General features: G+C 44.9%; 1 protein-coding gene across 6 annotated transcripts in view; it reads left to right on the forward strand.

The window, feature by feature from the left end:
- Nucleotides 1-24,369, forward strand: part of ubr2 (ubiquitin protein ligase E3 component n-recognin 2) — a 90,608-nt gene that overhangs the window by 16,825 nt on the left and 49,414 nt on the right. For 5 of the 6 annotated variants that reach the window (XR_007955957.1, XR_007955958.1, XM_052011089.1 and 2 more), the window contains exons 9-14: nt 505-612; nt 11,684-11,772; nt 13,218-13,316; nt 18,655-18,821; nt 20,114-20,213; nt 23,787-23,915. Coding sequence is in view for 4 of the 6 variants with exons in the window: in XM_052011089.1 (XP_051867049.1) it covers nt 505-612; nt 11,684-11,772; nt 13,218-13,316; nt 18,655-18,821; nt 20,114-20,213; nt 23,787-23,915 (692 nt within the window). In the remaining 2 variants the exon portion in view is untranslated. Of the gene's footprint in view, nt 1-504; nt 613-11,683; nt 11,773-13,048; nt 13,148-13,217; nt 13,317-18,654; nt 18,822-20,113; nt 20,214-23,786; nt 23,916-24,369 lie in introns of all 6 variants that reach the window. The other variant, XM_052011090.1, reaches the window with a different exon arrangement.

The following is a 24,369-nucleotide window of genomic DNA, read 5'->3' on the forward strand; positions in this document are numbered from 1 at the left end:
ATGGTCCCAGTAAAACTTGACTCATTCAGAGAAAGAATTAAAAACAAAATCATCTTGAAGGTTGTAGTTATTCAATGGGATATAGGGAGTTTTAAAATTCTAGATGTACAGGTTCAAACCATTTGTTAAGTTGGTATGCCTATCCCACCAGGTTAAATTTCTGGAAGACATGTGGAAACACTCAAATTGTCTGTGCTTTAGAATTTTTTTTGGTCACCACAGCTCTCAGTGGACTACTGTCAACTATTTATCAGTTGTTCATCTATGCTTTATCCAAGCTACCAAGACATTTAATTTTGTGCATGTAACTCAGTTTTGTATTTAAACTCATTGGTTTGAATATGTGCATTGCACTTGAATGGCAAAAATATTCAGAAGGGGAAATACTTTCAAGGAAGTTATAGATTAACTTGTGTATTGGGCTCTACCACAATAGATAGCACAGTGACTTCTTCATAGAAATGGTTTATTTATTGAAAAAAAATTTTGCTCTGTCTGATGAAGGTGGATTAAGGCGAATATTGTGCCAAGTAGGATTACAGCAAAGACCAGATGAAGATCATTCTTCTCTCGTTGATAAATTGATGCTGTGTGACTCAAAACTATGGAAAGGTAATACTATTTATGTGATTGATAGATTTTTCAATATAAAAGGAATCGAGGGAGGTTGGGTTTGTGCAGGAAGGTGGCTCTGAGGTATAAGATAACCATGATCTTATTGAATGGCAGACTGGTTTATTCCTTACTTGTTATAAGATCCTCTGTTCTTATATTTTTATCTGATGCTTTCTAATGTGATGCAAATTACTTGGAAACCTGAAATAAATACAAAGTGCTGTGTGCACCCAACATGTCAAGCAGAATCTGTAGAAAGGGAAACAGTTGATGTTTTGGGTCCCAGAGCATTTGTCAGAATTAGAAAACAGTGAAACCAAGTTAGTTTTACGTTGCAGAGAGGATTGAGGAGGGACCAATGGGACAAAGGAGATATCCCTGATTGTCTCAGGCCATGATTACTATGGTGATAAGCTGTTAATGAAGCTATTGGGTTAATAGATTAATGAGAGCTGTTGGAGAGAAAATATTGGGGCACATAGAAGTTGGGAAATGCAGGTCAGAGGTACAAGAAATGCCCAGCAGATCAAGCAGTACATGTAGTGAGATAAACAGAGTTTGTATTACAGATGGATAAACTACAGCAGAACTGGCCAATTCTAATATAAACAGAGAGCAAGTTACCCGAAATGGTTAAATTCAATGTTGATTAGTAAAGGCTGCAGTATGCCCAGGCAAAGATCCCAATTTTCAAGATATGCCCTACCTGGGAGATTAATGAGTTTTTGTTCATTACTGAATAAATCTAATGTGTGGTCTCTTGGAGGTTCTGAATATTTTACTGAATACATTCTGGAAATTCATTGCCTGTACCACTAGAGCTGTTTTTCCTGGTTCTGAAAACAAAAACTCCTATTGCAGCTGTTGTTTTACTACAAGCTTCCATGATCTCCATTGTTTTAAAACAAAAATGGGATCACTTCTGTCTGCCCTGTGCATAACTCGAGCTTGGAGTTAGAATTTGTTGTTCCTCTACATCTCTTTGCATTCATTGTCTGATCAAATCCTTTCTTTCTACTGCAGTGAGTGTGCCCGCTGTGAATATTTTGATTTCCTTTTCTAAGTTCCTTGTTCTTTATAAAGATCTTATAGCCTTGAATATTTAGTTCCCAGTGATGTCCATCATAAAGTCAGTCTCTTTTATGCTGTTATGGCTTTTTAGTTAAATTTATTTTTTCAAACTGTTACGTACCAGCAACGATAGAAACAACAAGCCATGTATAAAACAGAAACTATTTTATTAATAACTACTTGCAATAATAAGGAAAGTAAAAATGTTAGATATTAAATATTGACCCCAAAACTAATAAACTCAAAGTGTGTGTGTGGCAAATTCCCAAACCCCAAGTCTAGGAATGGTTTTCAAAGTTCATTTCAGCAAGTCATAAGGTAGAACGTGAGCAAAGGCTTTTGCAAAACCACCGTTGACTGAAGAGAAAATGCAGAGAGAATTTACGAAATCCACATGTTCCACGATGGAACCCATACAATACCTCAATCACCGAAGATCTCCATTACTTTGTTCCGAAGTATCTGCCACCCCGAAGGCATTCGATACGTGGCCGCCCACAGAAATACCTGCTTTCCAGTAGAGGTTAACGACAAAGCGGACTCCACTTCATTGCTTCAAAAATCCATACATGGATTTCAGTGACAGACACAGTTATTGTTCTTCATCCATCGAAACAGAGACCGTCAGTCAGTCAGTCTCTCTCTCTCTCTCCCCGACTCTCTCTCCTCCGACTCTCTCTCCTCCGACTCTCTCTCCCCCGACTCTCTCTCTCTCTCCCCCGACTCTCTCTCTCTCTCCCCCGACTCTCTCTCTCTCTCCCCCGACTCTCTCTCTCTCTCCCCCGACTCTCTCTCTCTCTCCCCCGACTCTCTCTCTCTCCCCCGACTCTCTCTCTCTCTCTCTCTCTCCCCCGACTCTCTCTCTCTCTCTCTCTCCCCCGACTCTCTCTCTCTCTCTCTCTCTCCCCCGACTCTCTCTCTCTCTCTCTCTCCCCCGACTCTCTCTCTCTCTCTCTCCCTCTCCCCCGACTCTCTCTCTCTCTCTCTCTCCCCCGACTCTCTCTCTCTCTCTCTCTCCCCCGACTCTCTCTCTCTCTCTCCCCGACTCTCTCTCTCTCTCTCCCCCGACTCTCTCTCTCTCTCTCTCCCCCGACTCTCTCTCTCTCTCTCTCCCCCGACTCTCTCTCTCTCTCTCCCCCGACTCTCTCTCTCTCTCTCTCCCCCGACTCTCTCTCTCTCTCTCTCCCCCGACTCTCTCTCTCTCTCTCTCCCCCGACTCTCTCTCTCTCTCTCTCTCCCCGACTCTCTCTCTCTCTCTCTCTCCCCGACTCTCTCTCTCTCTCTCTCCCTCTCCCCCGACTCTCTCTCTCTCTCTCTCTCCCCCGACTCTCTCTCTCTCTCTCTCTCTCCCCCGACTCTCTCTCTCTCTCTCTCTCTCTCCCCCGACTCTCTCTCTCTCTCTCTCTCTCCCCCGACTCTCTCTCTCTCTCTCTCTCCCCCGACTCTCTCTCTCTCTCTCTCTCCCCCGACTCTCTCTCTCTCTCTCCCCCGACTCTCTCTCTCTCTCTCTCCCCCGACTCTCTCTCTCTCTCTCCCCCGACTCTCTCTCTCTCTCTCTCCCCCGACTCTCTCTCTCTCTCTCTCCCCCGACTCTCTCTCTCTCTCTCCCCCGACTCTCTCTCTCTCTCTCCCCCGACTCTCTCTCTCTCTCTCTCCCCCGACTCTCTCTCTCTCTCTCCCCCGACTCTCTCTCTCTCTCTCCCCCGACTCTCTCTCTCTCTCTCCCCCGACTCTCTCTCTCTCTCTCTCCCCCGACTCTCTCTCTCTCTCTCTCCCCCGACTCTCTCTCTCTCTCTCCCCCGACTCTCTCTCTCTCTCTCTCCCCGACTCTCTCTCTCTCTCCCCCGACTCTCTCTCTCTCTCTCCCCCGACTCTCTCTCTCTCTCCCCCGACTCTCTCTCTCTCTCTCCCCCGACTCTCTCTCTCTCTCTCTCCCCCGACTCTCTCTCTCTCTCTCTCCCCCGACTCTCTCTCTCTCTCTCTCCCCCGACTCTCTCTCTCTCCCCCCCGACTCTCCCTCTCTCTCCCCCCCGACTCTCCCTCTCTCTCTCCCCCCGACTCTCTCTCTCTCTCTCCCCCGACTCTCTCTCTCTCTCCCCCCGACTCTCTCTCTCTCTCCCCCCGACTCTCTCTCTCTCTCTCCCCCGACTCTCTCTCTCTCTCCCCCCCCGACTCTCTCTCTCTCTCTCCCCCGACTCTCTCTCTCTCTCTCTCCCCCGACTCTCTCTCTCTCTCTCCCCCGACTCTCTCTCTCTCTCTCCCCCCGACTCTCTCTCTCTCTCTCCCCCGACTCTCTCTCTCTCTCCCCCGACTCTCTCTCTCTCTCTCCCCCGACTCTCTCTCTCTCTCTCTCCCCCGACTCTCTCTCTCTCTCTCCCCCGACTCTCTCTCTCTCTCTCCCCCGACTCTCTCTCTCTCTCTCCCCCGACTCTCTCTCTCTCTCCCCCGACTCTCTCTCTCTCTCTCCCCCGACTCTCTCTCTCTCTCTCCCCCGACTCTCTCTCTCTCTCTCCCCCGACTCTCTCTCTCTCTCTCCCCCGACTCTCTCTCTCTCTCTCCCCCGACTCTCTCTCTCTCTCTCCCCCGACTCTCTCTCTCTCTCTCCCCCGACTCTCTCTCTCTCTCTCCCCCGACTCTCTCTCTCTCTCTCCCCCGACTCTCTCTCTCTCTCTCTCCCCCGACTCTCTCTCTCTCTCTCTCCCCCGACTCTCTCTCTCTCTCTCTCCCCGACTCTCTGCTACTCTCTCTCTCTCCCCCACTCTCTCTCTCTCTCTCTCCCCCGACTCTCTCTCTCTCTCTCTCCCCCGACTCTCTCTCTCTCTCTCCCCCGACTCTCTCTCTCTCTCTCCCCCGACTCTCTCTCTCTCTCTCCCCCGACTCTCTCTCTCTCTCTCCCCCGACTCTCTCTCTCTCTCTCCCCCGACTCTCTCTCTCTCTCTCCCCGACTCTCTCTCTCTCTCTCCCCGACTCTCTCTCTCTCTCTCCCCCGACTCTCTCTCTCTCTCTCCCCGACTCTCTCTCTCTCTCTCTCCCCCGACTCTCTCTCTCTCTCTCTCCCCCGACTCTCTCTCTCTCTCTCTCCCCCGACTCTCTCTCTCTCTCTCTCCCCCGACTCTCTCTCTCTCTCTCCCCCGACTCTCTCTCTCTCTCTCTCCCCGACTCTCTCTCTCTCTCTCCCCGACTCTCTCTCTCTCTCTCTCTCCCCGACTCTCTCTCTCTCTCTCCCCGACTCTCTCTCTCTCTCTCTCCCCGACTCTCTCTCTCTCTCCCCGACTCTCTCTCTCTCTCTCCCCGACTCTCTCTCTCTCTCTCCCCCGACTCTCTCTCTCTCTCTCTCCCCGACTCTCTCTCTCTCTCTCTCTCCCCGACTCTCTCTCTCTCTCTCTCCCCGACTCTCTCTCTCTCTCTCTCCCCGACTCTCTCTCTCTCTCTCTCCCCGACTCTCTCTCTCTCTCTCCCCGACTCTCTCTCTCTCTCTCTCCCCGACTCTCTCTCTCTCTCTCTCCCCGACTCTCTCTCTCTCTCTCTCCCCGACTCTCTCTCTCTCTCTCCCCGACTCTCTCTCTCTCTCTCTCTCCCCGACTCTCTCTCTCTCTCTCCACCCACTCTCTCTCTCTCTCTCTCCCCGACTCTCTCTTCCCCTCTCTCTCTCTCCCCGACTCTCTCTCTCTCTCTCTCCCCCGACTCTCTCTCTCTCTCTCTCCCCCGACTCTCTCTCTCTCTCTCCCCCGACTCTCTCTCTCTCTCTCTCCCCGACTCTCTCTCTCTCTCTCTCCCCGACTCTCTCTCTCTCTCTCTCCCCGACTCTGTCTGCCCCTCTCTCTCTCTCTCCCCGACTCTCTCTCTCTCTCTCTCCCCCGACTCTCTCTCTCTCTCTCCCCCGACTCTCTCTCTCTCTCTCTCCCCGACTCTCTCTCTCTCTCTCTCCCCCGACTCTCTCTCTCTCTCTCCCCCGACTCTCTCTCTCTCTCTCCCCCGACTCTCTCTCTCTCTCTCCCCCGACTCTCTCTCTCTCTCTCCCCCGACTCTCTCTCTCTCTCTCTCCCCCGACTCTCTCTCTCTCTCTCTCCCCGACTCTCTCTCTCTCTCTCTCCCCGACTCTCTCTCTCTCTCTCTCCCCGACTCTCTCTCTCTCTCTCTCCCCCGACTCTCTCTCTCTCTCTCTCCCCCGACTCTCTCTCTCTCTCTCTCCCCCGACTCTCTCTCTCTCTCTCTCCCCCGACTCTCTCTCTCTCTCTCTCCCCCGACTCTCTCTCTCTCTCTCTCCCCCGACTCTCTCTCTCTCTCTCCCCCGACTCTCTCTCTCTCTCTCCCCGACTCTCTCTCTCTCTCTCCCCGACTCTCTCTCTCTCTCTCCCCCGACTCTCTCTCTCTCTCTCTCCCCCGACTCTCTCTCTCTCTCTCTCCCCGACTCTCTCTCTCTCTCTCCCCCGACTCTCTCTCTCTCTCTCCCCCGACTCTCTCTCTCTCTCTCTCCCCGACTCTCTCTCTCTCTCTCTCCCCGACTCTCTCTCTCTCTCTCCCCCGACTCTCTCTCTCTCTCTCTCCCCGACTCTCTCTCTCTCTCTCTCCCCCGACTCTCTCTCTCTCTCTCTCCCCGACTCTCTCTCTCTCTCCCCCCCCGACTCTCTCTCTCTCTCTCTCCCCGACTCTCTCTCTCTCTCTCTCCCCGACTCTCTCTCTCTCGCTCTCTCCCCGACTCTCTCTCTCTCTCTCTCCCCGACTCTCTCTCTCTCTCTCTCCCCGACTCTCTCTCTCTCTCTCTCCCCGACTCTCTCTCTCTCTCTCTCCCCGACTCTCTCTCTCTCTCTCCCCCGACTCTCTCTCTCTCTCTCCCCCGACTCTCTCTCTCTCTCTCCCCCGACTCTCTCTCTCTCTCTCTCCCCGACTCTCTCTCTCTCTCTCTCCCCCGACTCTCTCTCTCTCTCTCTCCCCCGACTCTCTCTCTCTCTCCTCCCCGACTCTCTCTCTCTCTCTCTCCCCGACTCTCTCTCTCTCTCTCCCCGACTCTCTCTCTCTCTCCCCGACTCTCTCTCTCTCTCTCCCCCGACTCTCTCTCTCTCTCTCTCTCCCCGACTCTCTCTCTCTCTCTCTCCCCCGACTCTCTCTCTCTCTCTCTCCCCCGACTCTCTCTCTCTCTCTCTCCCCCGACTCTCTCTCTCTCTCTCTCTCCCCCGACTCTCTCTCTCTCTCTCTCCCCCGACTCTCTCTCTCTCTCTCTCCCCGACTCTCTCTCTCTCTCTCCCCGACTCTCTCTCTCTCTCTCCCCCGACTCTCTCTCTCTCTCTCTCTCCCCCGAACTCTCTCTCTCTCTCTCCCCCGACTCTCTCTCTCTCTCTCTCCCCCGACTCTCTCTCTCTCTCTCTCCCCCGACTCTCTCTCTCTCTCTCTCCCCGACTCTCTCTCTCTCTCTCTCTCTCTCCCCGACTCTCTCTCTCTCTCTCCCCGACTCTCTCTCTCTCTCTCTCTCCCCGACTCTCTCTCTCTCTCTCTCTCCCCGACTCTCTCTCTCTCTCTCTCCCCCGACTCTCTCTCTCTCTCCCCCGACTCTCTCTCTCTCTCTCTCTCCCCCGACTCTCTCTCTCTCTCTCTCTCTCCCCCGACTCTCTCTCTCTCTCTCCCCCGACTCTCTCTCTCTCTCTCTCTCCCCCGACTCTCTCTCTCTCTCTCTCCCCCGACTCTCTCTCTCTCTCTCTCCCCCCGACTCTCTCTCTCTCTCTCCCCCCGACTCTCTCTCTCTCTCTCTCCCCCGACTCTCTCTCTCTCTCTCCCCCGACTCTCTCTCTCTCTCTCTCCCCCGACTCTCTCTCTCTCTCTCCCCCGACTCTCTCTCTCTCTCTCCCCCGACTCTCTCTCTCTCTCTCTCCCCCGACTCTCTCTCTCTCTCTCCCCCGACTCTCTCTCTCTCTCTCTCTCCCCCGACTCTCTCTCTCTCTCTCCCCCGACTCTCTCTCTCTCTCTCTCCCCCGACTCTCTCTCTCTCTCTCTCCCCCGACTCTCTCTCTCTCTCTCTCCCCGACTCTCTCTCTCTCTCTCTCCCCCGACTCTCTCTCTCTCTCTCTCTCCCCCGACTCTCTCTCTCTCTCTCTCCCCCCGACTCTCTCTCTCTCTCTCTCCCCCGACTCTCTCTCTCTCTCTCTCCCCCGACTCTCTCTCTCTCTCTCTCCCCCGACTCTCTCTCTCTCTCTCCCCCGACTCTCTCTCTCTCTCCCCCCGACTCTCTCTCTCTCTCTCCCCCCGACTCTCTCTCTCTCTCTCCCCCCGACTCTCTCTCTCTCTCCCCCCGACTCTCTCTCTCTCTCTCTCTCCCCCGACTCTCTCTCTCTCTCCCCCCCGACTCTCTCTCTCTCTCCCCCCCCGACTCTCTCTCTCTCTCTCCCCCGACTCTCTCTCTCTCTCTCCCCCGACTCTCTCTCTCTCTCTCCCCCCGACTCTCTCTCTCTCTCTCTCCCCCGACTCTCTCTCTCTCTCTCTCCCCCGACTCTCTCTCTCTCTCTCCCCCGACTCTCTCTCTCTCTCTCTCCCCCGACTCTCTCTCTCTCTCTCCCCCGACTCTCTCTCTCTCTCTCCCCCGACTCTCTCTCTCTCCTCCCCCGACTCTCTCTCTCTCTCTCCCCCCGACTCTCTCTCTCTCTCCCCCGACTCTCTCTCTCTCTCCCCCGACTCTCTCTCTCTCTCTCCCCCGACTCTCTCTCTCTCTCTCCCCCGACTCTCTCTCTCTCTCTCCCCCGACTCTCTCTCTCTCTCTCTCCCCCGACTCTCTCTCTCTCTCTCCCCCGACTCTCTCTCTCTCTCTCCCCCGACTCTCTCTCTCTCTCTCCCCCGACTCTCTCTCTCTCTCTCCTCCCCCGACTCTCTCTCTCTCTCTCCCCCGACTCTCTCTCTCTCTCTCCCCCGACTCTCTCTCTCTCTCTCCCCCGACTCTCTCTCTCTCTCTCCCCCGACTCTCTCTCTCTCTCTCTCCCCCGACTCTCTCTCTCTCTCTCTCTCTCCCCCCGACTCTCTCTCTCTCTCTCTCTCTCCCCCGACTCTCTCTCTCTCTCTCTCTCCCCCGACTCTCTCTCTCTCTCTCCCCCGACTCTCTCTCTCTCTCTCCCCCGACTCTCTCTCTCTCTCTCCCCCGACTCTCTCTCTCTCTCTCCCCGACTCTCTCTCTCTCTCTCCCCGACTCTCTCTCTCTCTCTCTCCCCGACTCTCTCTCTCTCTCTCCCCCGACTCTCTCTCTCTCTCTCTCTCCCCCGACTCTCTCTCTCTCTCTCTCCCCCGACTCTCTCTCTCTCTCTCTCCCCGACTCTCTCTCTCTCTCTCTCCCCGACTCTCTCTCTCTCTCTCTCCCCGACTCTCTCTCTCTCTCTCTCCCCGACTCTCTCTCTCTCTCTCTCCCCGACTCTCTCTCTCTCTCTCTCCCCGACTCTCTCTCTCTCTCTCTCCCCGACTCTCTCTCTCTCTCTCTCCCCGACTCTCTCTCTCTCTCTCTCCCCGACTCTCTCTCTCTCTCTCTCCCCGACTCTCTCTCTCTCTCTCTCCCCGACTCTCTCTCTCTCTCTCCCCGACTCTCTCTCTCTCTCTCTCCCCGACTCTCTCTCTCTCTCCCCGACTCTCTCTCTCTCTCTCCCCGACTCTCTCTCTCTCTCTCCCCGACTCTCTCTCTCTCTCTCTCCCCGACTCTCTCTCTCTCTCTCTCCCCGACTCTCTCTCTCTCTCTCCCCGACTCTCTCTCTCTCTCTCCCCGACTCTCTCTCTCTCTCTCTCTCCCCGACTCTCTCTCTCTCTCTCTCCCCGACTCTCTCTCTCTCTCTCTCTCCCCGACTCTCTCTCTCTCTCTCTCCCCGACTCTCTCTCTCTCTCTCTCCCCGACTCTCTCTCTCTCTCTCTCCCCGACTCTCTCTCTCTCTCTCTCCCCGACTCTCTCTCTCTCTCTCTCCCCGACTCTCTCTCTCTCTCTCTCCCCGACTCTCTCTCTCTCTCTCTCCCCGACTCTCTCTCTCTCTCTCTCTCCCCGACTCTCTCTCTCTCTCTCTCCCCGACTCTCTCTCTCTCTCTCTCTCTCTCTCCCCGACTCTCTCTCTCTCTCTCCCCGACTCTCTCTCTCTCTCTCTCCCCGACTCTCTCTCTCTCTCTCTCTCCCCGACTCTCTCTCTCTCTCTCTCTCTCCCCGACTCTCTCTCTCTCTCCCCGACTCTCTCTCTCTCTCTCTCTCCCCGACTCTCTCTCTCTCTCTCTCTCCCCGACTGTCTCTCTCTCTCTCTCTCCCCGACTGTCTCTCTCTCTCTCTCTGCCCGACTCCCCCCTCTCTCTCTCCCCGACTCCCCCCTCTCTCTCTCCCCGACTCCCCCCTCTCTCTCTCTCTCCCCGACTCCCCCTCCCTCCCCCTCCCTTTCCCCGACTCTCTCTCGCTCTCCGACTCTGTCCAACAGCCAGTATGCTTCAGTTATAGTCTTGCTGTTTTGTAGATAACACCTCACTCACTCACTCACTCACTCTACTACTACTACTACTACTACTACTACTACTCTACTGTCCAGGTGCCTTAAAGGGACATAGGGACATCCACCAAGTAGCAACCTGGCTCATAACAAAACTTGTAACGCTTCTTATAAAATTTCTTGTGGTACAGGCATGAGAAGATGGAAGTGATGTTTGGGTGGCCTTACCCATGTGCCCTGATGTTTTTGCTACCTTTTTGATAAAAGGATTTTATTCATCTGTTGATCTGTAAATTGCTAAATAACCAATGTTAATATTTCTTCCCTATTTATCACTCTCTTATTAATGGTATTTTGTTATTGACTATTCTTATAAGGTCTTTTGTTCCTGGAATATTAAAATTATCTTTATTGTTTTGTTTTCTGAACCTTGCTCTTACACAATCTTTGTTGTATCTGTTCATTCCACTTCCCCCTTTGTGGGTTTAATGTCTTTATGACAATCATTTTGTCATTTTTCTTAGCACCTTGGTTCCACCCTAAGTTTAGGTACAGCTATCTAAAAGTAATGCTGCTTCTTTTCCCGGTACTGTTGCTAATATCTCAAAGTAGTAATTCCTACTTTACATAGAAGTATTTAAACCTTGCAGTTACTCTCCCTGATGTGTTTACCTCTATGCCAATTAGTGCACGGCTAATGTAGTCAACTGGATGACCATTAATGTCCTCTATTTTAATTTACTGAGAAGCTCATAGAACTCCCTTGGAAGGATTTTCTTTCTGGTTGCTTACTTGTGATTTATTGCAGCATGGATGGCAATAGCCTTTTATAAAATCCTTTCCAAATATTTCACTGTAAAGTAGGTGTGCAACAACTGCAAATTTCCCCAGAAAGCAACCAGTGTGGTGGTGATCTCAGCTTTTATATACAAGTTCTGCTATTTCAAAGATATTTTTGTACTTGGGTTGCATAAATGTTTATCTTTGTGATAACAGCCATGAATTCAGGCAAGTTCTAGATTTAATTCCCACTTTGTGTTGATTTGATTGGTCTCAACCCTCAAAAACAAAAACTCGTGGAACAAAATTAAGGTCAATGCTTTTGGAGAAAAATTGGACATAATTCACAATTCTGATGATCATCTACTGAACCATGATCAACTGATTCTAATCAGAAATTTCTGCACATGATTGAAAGATGAGATCTTGGTTATCAATGTATCCTCAGAAGCTGTTTGCAAACATTCCAGTACAAATTTCATTCTTTAAATATGGCTGAAGGTTGAAGTACAGTGGGTACTAATACTCTTGGAATTTTAACCCGGCAAAGACTTTGACTTCTCACTTGACATCATTTTCTGCAGGAGATATGTGAAAGATGAATGTATCTAATTAATTATGTGTTGGTGTGAGTTGCATCAAAATAACTTTGCCCAAGATAATATAATTCAACAGTTGTAATCATGTGTGCCATTCTGGGTGAATAAATTTCCCTTTATTACTGGAATATTATGTTTCTTTTTCTCTGCATGCTTTTCCCTAAAGAACGATTTAATTCTTTTACTCAACAGGAGCACGAAATATCTATCACCAGTTATTTATGAGCAGCCTTCTGATGGATCTGAAGTATAAAAAGCTATTTGCAGTTCGATTTGCAAAAGTAAGTGAAATATTGAATGATGTTAAATATTGACAATTTATGTGAAGATTCATTTTCAGTTCATTCTCTGACAAGACTAAATTGTTTCTAATGTGAGAATTTAGTATGTCATATTTGTAGTGTTAACTATTTTCCTGATCCTTTTAGTCTGAAATTACAGGCATTTTAAGTAATGCAGCAAAAAAAATTCATATAGATTGCCTTGTTATTTACTGTGCATCTCATCTCATTCAAATCCATCTAAAGAATAGTTCTGTATGAGGATGCATAGAAGCTGATAGTTAAAATGTGTTTGCTGTGAATTGCTGACTTAGAACTTGCATGTTAACTGCCTCATTCGCGTTATGGAAATTAAACTTGGTCACTATAGTTTATGGTTGGGATACCATTTGTTTTCATATGGAATTGATTTGAGAAAACATTGATGCAGTTCGCAAAAGAATTGCATTTGTCTTGTATTTAGAAATAGCTATTCCCAGGATTAATCTGTAGAGAAACTAGATGTTGCATTGTTTTAAAACCCGCTCTATTATCTTTCGAATTTGAAATTGAAACAAGACAGAGTGACAGAATGAAATAATCGTTATACTCAGATTTGCAGTCTGATCAATTCCAGGCTTTGGTGTAGCACAAAGTTTGATTATTGCCCACATTTACAACCTTCTTTTGGAGGTCACTATGGAGGTATATGGAAATATGTGGGGTAAGGAGTAAAGAGCCTCGATTGCTGTGGTATATATACCTCAGCTTGTGTGACCCTTGATTTTGGGTCATACTCTATTAAATGTGGCATTCTTAGAAATGCTTTCAGCTGGGTCAGCAGGTTAGACCGAAGATCTTTTCAACATTAAAGGAGATTGGCAGGTGGTTGAAAGATGACAAGGATATCCAGTCCTGATAGTTGAACATGCAAAATTTGACTTGTGCTCTCAAACCCATCCAATAACCATGTACCTGGGGTGGCTATTTATTAAATTGATTAATATTACTCAAGTTGAAATTGAGACGTTTGAAAATGAGTATCCAAAGGTTTGAAGCATTGTGTGAAATTAATGCAAAGGAGTATTTTTTTTAATTTGCAGTGTTTGAACTCTCACTAAATCTGTTCTTGATTGTACTCGACTGAAAGTTTCTTCAGCCATTTCTAATTAAACCTGTAGATTTTTGTCCTCTACACTTTTTGCCATTTGAATCTTAATAAATAGAAATGAAATCGGCATTTAATTTTGAGGACAGTTTGGACATGACCTGGAGGTGAATTTATCTTGTTGTTTAGAATTACCAGCAGTTGCAGAGAGATTTTATGGAAGATGATCACGAGCGGGTAATGTCAGTGACTGCTCTCTCTGTCCAGTTCTTCACTGTCCCAACATTGGTGAGTACAGTGTATTTTCATTCAACTCATTTTTGTCCCCCTCCTTGCCTCTTCTCTGCCTTTTCATTAGAACTATGAGAGGTTGCAGACTGACTATGTGAATGATGACCACGACAGAGAGTTCTCGGTTACCGATCTTTCAGTGCAAATTTTCACAGTACCTTCCTTGGTAAGTAGTAATTCCAGTTTGATCAAGCACAGCAAGATGTATTGGTGGTATTTACTGTGTAAAAATTGGTTTGCATTGGTGCTTCTCATTTGAGTTCTGACACACAGATCGGATTATTTCTGTTTTAACATTGTACCATTTGAGGTGGCAGATTAGCCAGAAGACACCAACTTGAAGGGTTTGATGGTCTTGGGTGGGAGTGGATGGTGATGGATAAAAAAGTGATGATGATGTCTTGATGGTTATGCAATGGCATTTCGTGTGTAGAGTTTTTGAGTGAGGAGAGGATCAATGTCATGTATCTATAAATTCAATCTTTTGGTGGTCATTGTGTTCACATCTATTTAAAAAAAAGACAAGGACTAGTTGGGTGTCATGCCCTCCAGTTGTGATTCAACACCTCAAGCAGGAGAAATGTGGAAGAGGAAAAAGTTGTTCTGTATGTTGTTCACTTGATTTAGTCATAACAGCTCTCTCAGATTTTGGTGAACGCTGGTGAGGTTTGCCACCATCTTCTTTGTCCAAGAAATATTTAAGGACTTTTTTTAAAATTTGAGACACCTTTAGTGATGCAGTGTATTGCTACATGTATGCTCTTATGAACCTGGTGTAATGCATCAGTACTCTGAGGACTGGAAAGCAAAAAGTTTTAATGAACGGGAAATTTGTATTAATTTATAATGGACTGAATGGTAATTGTTATGTTGTGGAATGTTTTATAATTATTGATCCACTGTAATGTCTGGCTCGAATATAAAAGTAACAGAATGAGAAAGATCCATCAGTGCACTTGTTCTCTGACAGCTCTCTATTCTTCTCAACCCATTTGTTTTCTTGAGGTGTTTGTGTTAAGTTTCTTGTTCCTTTCTTCAAAGGTGACTTGTGCAATTCTTGAAATGTACACTGTGCATTATTTATCCGTGATTATTTTGCATGTGGTGGGAGGAGAAAATGCATTTTTTTTGTAGATCACAGAAGATTTGAAAATTGTGAGCCTCAGTGATACAAAATTGTTGGAGAAGATGATATAGGAAGTCTGAATGCTGCAGCAGGTGGATTACTTGGCCTTTCTCAACTGGATGTTGTAGCAGTGGGTTAATTGTCCTACATACGCTGGAATATTGAAACCAGGCAAATCAATGTCGCCTGTGAGTGCACTTTGTAAATTAAGTTTGATCGGCATTAAAAGATCATTGTCTCGCCGCACAAAACTGCCCTTTTTAGATTTAGTTCTCTATCTTCCTTAGTGACTATGGTGTGGGAAGTGGAACAATATTCAGTAATGTGATCAAGGATCCTCTGTGATTGGAATAACAGCATATTGCAAGAAATTGGCATCCTGCACCTTTATCTCTGATTTCTTGATAGCAAATCTTTTTGAAAATATTCACCAAAGCTAGTATGTGCACCTGACCCCCTGATTTACTGCTACCTCTCTCCCTTGAAAGGGTTGCAATCTATTGATGGTACTTTGACAGTGCTGAAAGCTTTTGGTGAAACTAACTGGTGTTCCCTCTCAAAAAAAATTATATTCTATACTGTATGACTTGTGTGGTTCCCTTGCTAGTAACAGTCAGAATCACTGAAGAGAACCATAGGACAAGGTTGAATCTAGTAAAGATGCTCCTATTAGTATAGTCTTCCAGGTATTCCAGCCAGTCAGGACATACAGTTTTGCATTTTATATGACTTGTACGTATTCTAGAATTTTTCAAGTATTTTATATCAATTTGGCAATTTGACAAATTAGGATGAAAACGTGGAAAGTTAACCGTATGATAGGTAAAAATGGACTTGTAAAGGCAATGTCAATGCAATGCAATTAAAATACTTTCTTTAGCACAAAGTTCAATGGGAATTTAAAAAAAACTGAATAATATAATGGGTTACCAATGGTGAACTCCCTACTCTCATCAATATATATACAAAGTATGGCCTTTATCTAGTTCCATCATATTTTGACTTGCTTCCTAAAATTGCCGTAATCCTAAATGGTGAGTTGCTGCACAGTGGCAAGGTCTTGTGCAGTGTTGCTCTCATGTGGGCAGTCCACACCGAGGCCTCTTCCAAGAAATGGTTTGCAAAACTTTGGTCTCTGGCCATGCCTCCGACTTCACCTTTGACATACAGAGACATTTGAGAACTATTACAAATCATTAAGCAGAGAGTGAAAAGTTGAAGACAGAGTCAATTTAACACAAATGCAAGCTCAATTAATTCAAATAAATAGAAATCTTTGCCCTCCCAATTATTCTTTACCATTTCCAACAACGAACTTGGGTGTTTCTGCACCAAATCTTGTGCCTGAGCGCAGTCAGAATTATTGGTGAAATTTGGCTGCCAAGCTTCTGGAAATAAGGGAGGATACTGCCTGTATTTGTGCTGAGAAATTGCAGTAGCTCTGTGGAACATTGGGTGTTTCGGAGTAAGTACAAGTCCAATAGTGACTGTATTTGTATTGTATTATTTTGACTTTAAGTTGAAAGTTTGCAAATAGTTCCAATATAAAAATTATTTTGCACATCCATGCATATGTGGAAAAGATGAGAAGAGGCCTGTGCTGAATACAAGTACCAGCGTGGCTGTTTTGATATTTAACATGTTTTTTTTGTGATTTAAATTCTTTTTATTTGTAATTTTGCACAAGACATCAATTGTATTCCCAATTGGCCAGGAGATGTGTGTCACTGAGCTGGATCTGGATAAACTCCACATTTGCATGCTTCCTCAGTAGTTTTTTGGGTATCCACCAGTAAACTTCTGACATCCTGACGCCTTTATGCTGTATACAAGGTACAAGTCAGACACAAGATGGAATACTCTCCAGTTTTCTGGATGAGTGCAATAACAATGCCCAAGAAGCTTCACACAATCCAGGACAAATCACCCTGCTTGATTGGCACCCCATTCACCACCCTAAACATTCATTCCCACTGTTGCACTGTGGCTGCAGTGTGTGCCTGCTGCAAAATTCATTGCAGTTGCTTACCTAGGCTATTCCAGCATTACATCTCAAACCCATGACCTCTCCAACAAAAGAAGATAAAGGGCTGTGGCTACATGGGGCTCCCACCAACTGCAGATTCCATGCCAAGTTGCACGCTGTCCTGACTTGCGAATATATACTCATCCATCGTTGTCGTTGCATTTAAATCCTAGAAGGACTGCAAAAGTTGGATAGGGTGCCACGCTGCCACCTTCCCAAATACAGCTGGTGACAGGTAATAAATACAGGCTTTGCCAGTGAAGTTCACATCCTGAAAAATGAGTAATCTGTGGAGGAAGGAACAGAATTAGCATTTCATTTTGATGACATTTAATCAGAACTGGTTATAAAGATCATCCCTCCATGGATGCTGCCTGACCCTGCTGAGTAGATCTTTTCGGATTATTTGCCTCATTTGCAGTAGTGGTAGGAGTGGACATGCTTGCATTTTGCAGTTCCAGTGAAGCAATTTACTTGCTATGGACCTTGATGCCAAACCTTTGTGAGTAGTCTTCTACTTTTCATCGGGTTAGTCGCTCTCCGCTGATGATGCCAAAAAACTCTTGGATTTAAGGTGAATTTCCCGAGAGGACTGTCTTATGCCCAATCATCTTCAGTTGTGAAACCAATGACCTTCCTTCCATCATAAGGTCAGAAATGGGAACCTTTGTTGAAGATTGCACAATGTTCAATTCCATTCACCATGCCTCAGCAAATAAATCAGTCCATGCCTGCATCCCTCAAGATTAGGATAATGTTCTGACACAGGCCGATAAGTGGTAATTAACATCCATGCAACTAGAGTGTTAGCAAATACCCATCTGCAACAATGCTCAGTCCTGCAATGCAGAAACAGGTCCTTCAGCCCATCAAACCCATGCTGACCGTCAAGCATCCATTTACACTAATCCCAGTTATTTCACTCCCCACTGTAAAGAGTCGAACCATCTCTCCTTGATATTCAATGGCATTAGTGTGGCTAAATTCCCCCACTATCAATATCCTGGTATTCATCATTGACCGGAAGCTCAACTGCACCAACCATGTAAAACTGACACTACAGAAGTAGGTTGGAGGCTGGATATCCTTTTGTGAGTGACTTGCCTCCAGGTATCCCAAAGCCTTTCCACCATTTACAAGTCACAAATCTGGAATACAGTAGAATACTCTCCACTTGCCTGGATGACTGCAGCTCCAATAATGCTCAAGGAGCTTGATACCATATTGGACAAAGCATCAACCACCTTGCATGTTCATTTCCTCCACCATCAGTGCATTGTTACTACAGTGTGCATCATCTACAAAATGCACTGCAGTTACTCACTAGATGATTCCAACAGGATCCCAAAGCTGTGTCCTCTGCCACCAGTTAGGAAAAAGGGCTTTGCCATTTGAGAATACCACCTGCATGTTCTCCATGTTGCACAACAACCTGACTTGGAAAAATGTATCTATTTCTTAATCATTGCTGGGTCTAAATCCTGGAACTCCTTCCCCATCTGCATTGTAGGAGTACCTTCATCAGAAAGACTAGCAATTCAAAAACTGGCATAGCACTGCAGCTTGGCAATTAGGACCATACAATAAATGTTGGTCTTGCCAGCAATGCCCCAATCTTGAAAAAGGAATTAAAAAAGATGAGAGCTACTGATGTTGATCTGATATTTACTTTTATAATCTTTATTTACATATGTGCAAAGAACCATCATTTCTCCAGTAGATTTCCATGTAAAAGTTTGGGCAACTTGGCACGTTTAGTATTTTTATTGCAACATTTCTCTGCCCACGTTTGTACTTTCATCACTACGTAGTCACTGAAATCAGTGAATTCCCCATTTTATGCCATCAAGAGTTTTTTAATAACTTGTGTACTTTGCTTGATCCTCTATTTCTTTTGGTTAGGTTAGGGTTGAACTTCCAGTTAAGAAATGCACAAAATCAGCAATAGATGGCCTGAGATAATGTGTGTATGTTTGGGTGGTGTAGTGGGAGGCCTTCTTTCCCTGCTTTCTGCATGCATTTCAAAAATCTCATGTAATTGAGATTGCTTCTAAATCTTGACTATCTATAACAATGTACAACAAATCTTCTACTTTGTCATGCCTTCAGTATTGTATTTTACTTCTGCACTTGTTTTTTTTTAAAATTGAGGAATCTGAAGTTGTATCATTCTGCTTCTAACTTTGCATTGAAGAAAGTAGAAGCTGAAAAATGTCATTATTTGCCACGGCATTTCCATTTCTCATCACTTTTTGACGTACAATTTCCCTTAACTTACTGTGCTTTTGTCATGGTTTTTGACTACTATTGGAAAACCTTACCATTAAAATTAACAAGTCCGTTGCATTTCAGGCTCGCATGCTGATAACAGAAGAGAACCTTATGACAACCATAATTCAAACCTTCATGGATCACTTGATGAGACAGCGAGATTCTCATGGTAGATTTCAGTTTGAAAGATATACAGCCATACAGGCCTTCAAATTTAGAAGGGTACAAAGCCTGATTGGTGATTTGAAGTAAGTGTGAAAATGTAACCTTATCAGAAAATATTTTAATAAAAATGCCTGCATGAGAATTTGGTGAATGCTTTAATCTATCAGTTCATTGATAAATTTGTAGTGTTTGAATAGAATTTAATTAAGAAGGGAGCAAGTATAGTGAAAAACAATGCAATGATTTTACTCAGATTTTTCTTCAAAAGTTATTAATGCCATTAATGGTGCATTAATGTTAAGTAATTGTCAATGGCAAGTTGGTGGGACCTTCTAGGAATTAATGTCTAATTATCATGGAATAGTATGGCTTTTAGTTGCAATGTTAATTTACTTTCCTTGTCCTACTGTATAATTCAAGAGCTTTTAAGATCCAGCTTTACATCAGTTCATCTCTATGTCCATCTACCTCTTCAGTATAGTTCCTGGCAATTGGAACTAATGCAGTTAACAGTTGATTGATGTTTGTGTTGATGTTTATTTAAAAATTGCCATATAAATGCAATATTGCTACTTCTTACAACTTGATTGTTGAGGAATTCTCCACCTTCTGTTTCAAAATGTAGGTGGGCTAATGTTCAGCTCCATTTCCCAACACCACTATTTGACTGTGTTACATTAATTTGCCTGGTATTTTCCTTTGGCTAAATATTACTGTAAGGATTTGGTTGAATATAGGAACTTTAAATGATCCTCTGAACAAAAAATGTTTTGTGATCAAATTGATGGAAGTATTTTAATTTGTGACTTTAAAAATGTTCAATAAGATTTTATCTGTCAAGACTAAATGTTGAAAGGACTTCGGATATCAGGCAGCATCTGTGGAATGTTTCGAATTGATGACCTTTCAACACAAATGTCCAGATTCACGTCTTTGAAATAGTGCAATTTTTTATAGCCACCTGAGAAGGCAGATGATATGTGGATTTAATGTCTCAACCAAAGGAAGGCACCTCCAAAGATGTGTCACTCTGCATACAACACTGGAATGTCAGTTGTGATGTTCTGAAGCAAACGTTAACCCAAAACCTTAACTCTTTCCAGAAATGTTGCCTGATCTGCTTTCCAGCATTCTTTTTCAAATTTCCAGTCTGCACTATTTTGCTTTTAAATTCAAGGAAAATGTTCATCAGTTTTACTTTGTTTACAATTAATAAAAGCAGTCTTTTTGCTAAAGATAGAAACACTCAATTAAGTGTTAATATTTGAAAAATCTTGTTTGTACAATTGACATTGTAATGAAGTAGATGTATCTGTTCTTTTGAAAAATTGTGAAATCAATTTTTATTTAAAACGCAGCACTCTTCCCTTCACAGGTATGTATTGGTTAGCAAACCAACAGAGTGGACAGACAAACTAAGAGAGAAATTTCTGGAAGGTTTTGAGGTCTTCTTGCAGCTTTTAAAACGCATGCAGGTTGGTTTAGAATTTTTCCATCCCATAAAATTGTAGATCTCAATATGGAAATATAAGATTGTTTGCATCATTGTATATGCGAAGTACGAGTAGAAGGAAAGCAGATTTTCGGTGGTCATGTAACTCGTCATTCTGCATGGCTTCAAAGTAATGTGTGGGAAGTTCAAGGGAGATATCAGAGGAAGGTTTTTTACCCAGAGAGTGGTTGGGGCATGGAATGCGCTGCCTGGGGCGGTGGTGGAGGCAGGTACATTGGTCAAATTCAAGAGATTGCCAGATAAGCATATGGAGGAATTTAAAATAGAGGAATATGTGGGAGGAAGGGGTGAGGTTTAAAGGTTGGCACAACATTGTGGGCCGAAGGGCCTGTATTGTGCTGTACTGTTCTATGATTCTATGTATGGAAATATGCATTCATTTATGCAGCACCTATCACAACTGTATGACATTGCGCAGGATTTGGTAACCATTTACATACTTTTATATGTCATGATCCAGGAAATGTCAGCTGATTTGTGAGCAGTAAGATCACACAAAAGACAGGATAATTTTTTTTTAGTGAAACAAGAACAGAAATGCTGAAAGAGCTCAACCAGTTAAGCCACATCTGTGGAAAGACAGCCATATAGGCCTTCAAATTCAGATTCCAACATCTGCAGTTTTATTTGTTTTCCAGTCTTTTTCATCCAAAGGAAGACACTTCTAACAATGCAGTACTCCCACAATGTGGCACTGAATGTCAGTTAATATTGTTATACTCAGTACTCAGGAATGGCACATGAATCCACAACCTTTTGTGAAGCAAAGTTTTTTCAAATATTACTTTGTACAGTAAAGTGTATGGGGAGAATAAGTTTTAGGTGCATCTTGGATGCGCTTTCTGAGTAGAACTGACCATTTTTGCACCTTTCTCTCCTCTGTTTCAATTTAAAATCATGGCCATTTTTTATGGATTATGTTGCAATGAAGAATGAAACTACCTGTAAAGATAGAAACACGAGAGATTGCAGATGCTGGAAATCTGGAGCAACACGCACAAAATGCTGGAGGAACTCAGTGGGTCAGGCAGCATCTATTGGCGGGAAATGAGCAGTTGACGTTTTGGGCCAAGGCCCTTCATCAGTTATAATGATGGAAACAGCCTTTACTATAACCTGTGTTCATCTAACTGGCTGCTTGTAGTTAATTATAGTTAACAGAAATTATAGTTCTGAGATCTTACTTCATTCTACATACAATGGTTAACTCATGGGAAAGGTGGCTTTTTTAATTATTACCTGATGCGACAAAGCATTTTGCAAAAGGTTTTTGTTGTTAAATCCTTGGTTGATTCATTGGTCTATTCTAATGCTGTGGGAGGTTTTTTTTATTCATTAAAAGTATGTGGGTTTTGCAGGCTGAGTCAGCATTTAATTGGCCTTCCCTAATTGCCCTTGAGAAGGTGGTGGTGAGCTGCCTTTTGAACTGCTGCAGTCCTTGAGGCGTGGGTGTTAAGGAGAGAGTTGCAGGATTTTGGTCTAGCGATGGTGAAAGAACAGCGATATATTTCCAAGTCAGAATGGTATGTGACTTGGAGGGCAACTTACTGGTGGTGGTGTTCCCATGCTTTTACTACCCTTGTTCTTCTAGCTTTTGGGGATTGTGGGATTAGAAAGTGCTGTCTAAGGAGTCTTGGTGAGTTGCTGCAGTGCATCCAGTAGCTGGTACAAGCTGCTGCTATTGTGCATCAGTGGTAGAGCAAGTGAATGGTTGTGGATGGGTTAACTGTCAAGCGGGTTGCCATGTCCTGTATGGTATTGAGCTTCTTGAGCATTGTTGAAGCTGTATTCGTCCAGGCAAATGGAGAGTATTCCATCACACTCTTGACTTGAGCCTTGTAGATGGTGGACAGGCTTTGAGGAGTTAGAAGGCAAGTTACTTGCTGCGGGATTCCTAGCCTCTGACCTGCTCTTATAGCCACATTGTGTATACGGCCGCTCCAGTTTAGTTTGAGGTCAATGGTAACCTCCAGGATATTGACAGTGGGGGATTCAGTAATGGTGATGCCATTAAATTTCAAGTGGTGATAGCTTGATTTTCTTGCTGTATATCATCATTGCTTGGCACCTGTGTGACACGAATGTTACTTACCACCTATCAGCCCAAGCCTGGATATTATCCAGGTCTTGCTGCTTTTGGTTATGGACTTTTTTCTTGTCTGAGGAGTCACAAATGGTGCTGAACATTGTGCAATCCTAGCGAACATTCTGACCTTATGATTGAAGGAAGGTCATTGATGAAGCAGTTGAAGGTGGGCCAAGGATGATACTTAGAGGAACTCCTGCATAGATGTTCTGTGGCTGAGATGATTGACTTACAACTACCACAACAATATTCCTTTGTGCTAGGTATGATTCAAACTAGCAAAGGGTTCTGCCCCAATTCCCTTTGACTCCACTTTAGCCAGGGCTCCTTGATGCCATACTCGATCAAGTGCTGCCTTGATGCCAAGGGCAGTTACACTCACTTCACCTCTGGAGTTCAGCTCTTTTGTCCATATTTGGACCAAGGCTGTAACGAGGTTAAGAACTGAGTTATTTTGGCGGAATGTAAACCGAACTTCTGCAAGCAGGTTGTTGGTAAGCAAGCATGATCCATTATCCCTTCCATCACTTTGCTAATGATTGGGAATAGGCCTATAGGGTAGTGATTGGCTGAGTTGGATTTGTTCTGCTTCATGTGGACAGGACATACTTGGGCAACTTCCCCCATTGTTGGGTAAATGCCAGTGTTTGAGCTGTACTAGAACAGCTTGGCGACGAGGGCGGCAGGTTCTGGAGCACCAGCCTTCAGGATTTGGAGCTTTTGCTGCATTCAATGCCTTCAGCTGTTTCTTGATACTGTGGAGTGAATCAAATTGGCTGAAGACTGGCATCCGTCATTGGAGGAGGCCAATTCTATTAGAACAATAAAAATAAACTTGCTATTTGTTTTATAAATATAGTATACTTTCAAGCTTAACCTGATCGGTAACTTTGGTGTGGTATAGAAATATTTCAGCTGCAGGTTGCCTGTTGCAAAAGTGCATGTTATGATTTTGTTTAATTTACTTAGTAGAGAGAAATGAAGTGTTATGAATATTCGTAGTGCTTCAAGTTAAAGGTTATGAAATATTGCAACACTCTGTCACTGCCCTTGCATTCTATTGGTTTCATATAATGGTAATCAATTGATGACTTCTTTTATAAGGCTTTTAGCCAGAAGGAATTAGCGTTTTCCTCATAAAGGCGCAAGTCCTGATGTCAGTTATGACTGCTGTTTCATGAATGTTCGGGGTGTGTGGTGAATATAATTAATATTATGTAATTTTTGCAGTGAAAAATGGAAAATTTATTGGGTTTTTTTGTTTAACATTCTGAGGAAAGCCTCCATTTGCTTAAATAATAATTGAACAAATATTAATCCCATTTCATGTTTTTCAAATATTTTACAAATATTTCTTAAAAACAGAATCTTATCTCTTTTATGTTGAATAATTCTGTTGTCGTATTTTAGCCCAATTTGTCCATTTTAACATTTGCACTTCCTTTGCAGGGAATGGATCCAGTAACAAGGCAAGTAGGTCAACACATAGAGATGGAACCTGAGTGGGAGGCAGCATTTACCTTGCAGATGAAGCTTACACACATTATTTCTATGATGCAGGAATGGTGTGCCTCAGATGTAAGTCTCCATTTTTATTCACTTTTTAGCATGGGAGCAGGGCCTACATTGAGGCATAAATTCAGTATTTAGCTTTGTAATATTTATGCAATAGAATAAGTTGGTGGACTTGTTCAAACCAAAATTTGCTTTGTCAGTTTCAGGTGGGCAACTAGACTGTCCAATCAAGTTAATCTCATCAGTTTAGATTTTCATGGATTGTTTTATTAGCCTTAATTAGTGTAATGCAAATGTTGTAATTCAAACTAGAAAAATATTTTTTCAAATTTGTCCTAAATGTTTCGCCCAAAAGCTACATGTAATATTCAGCTGTGGAAACATTGATTCATTACTTACCCACAATAAACACTTGATCATAGTGACTGGTTCCAAGAAAACTAGCAAATATTTGATGCTTTGAAATGAAAACAAGCCTTTTGCCCACCGTAAATTGATCAGTTTCTACTGTGCTTCT

Source organism: Pristis pectinata, chromosome 3 (genome assembly GCF_009764475.1).
Source record: "Pristis pectinata isolate sPriPec2 chromosome 3, sPriPec2.1.pri, whole genome shotgun sequence".
Classification (NCBI taxonomy): Eukaryota; Metazoa; Chordata; class Chondrichthyes; order Rhinopristiformes; family Pristidae; genus Pristis; species Pristis pectinata.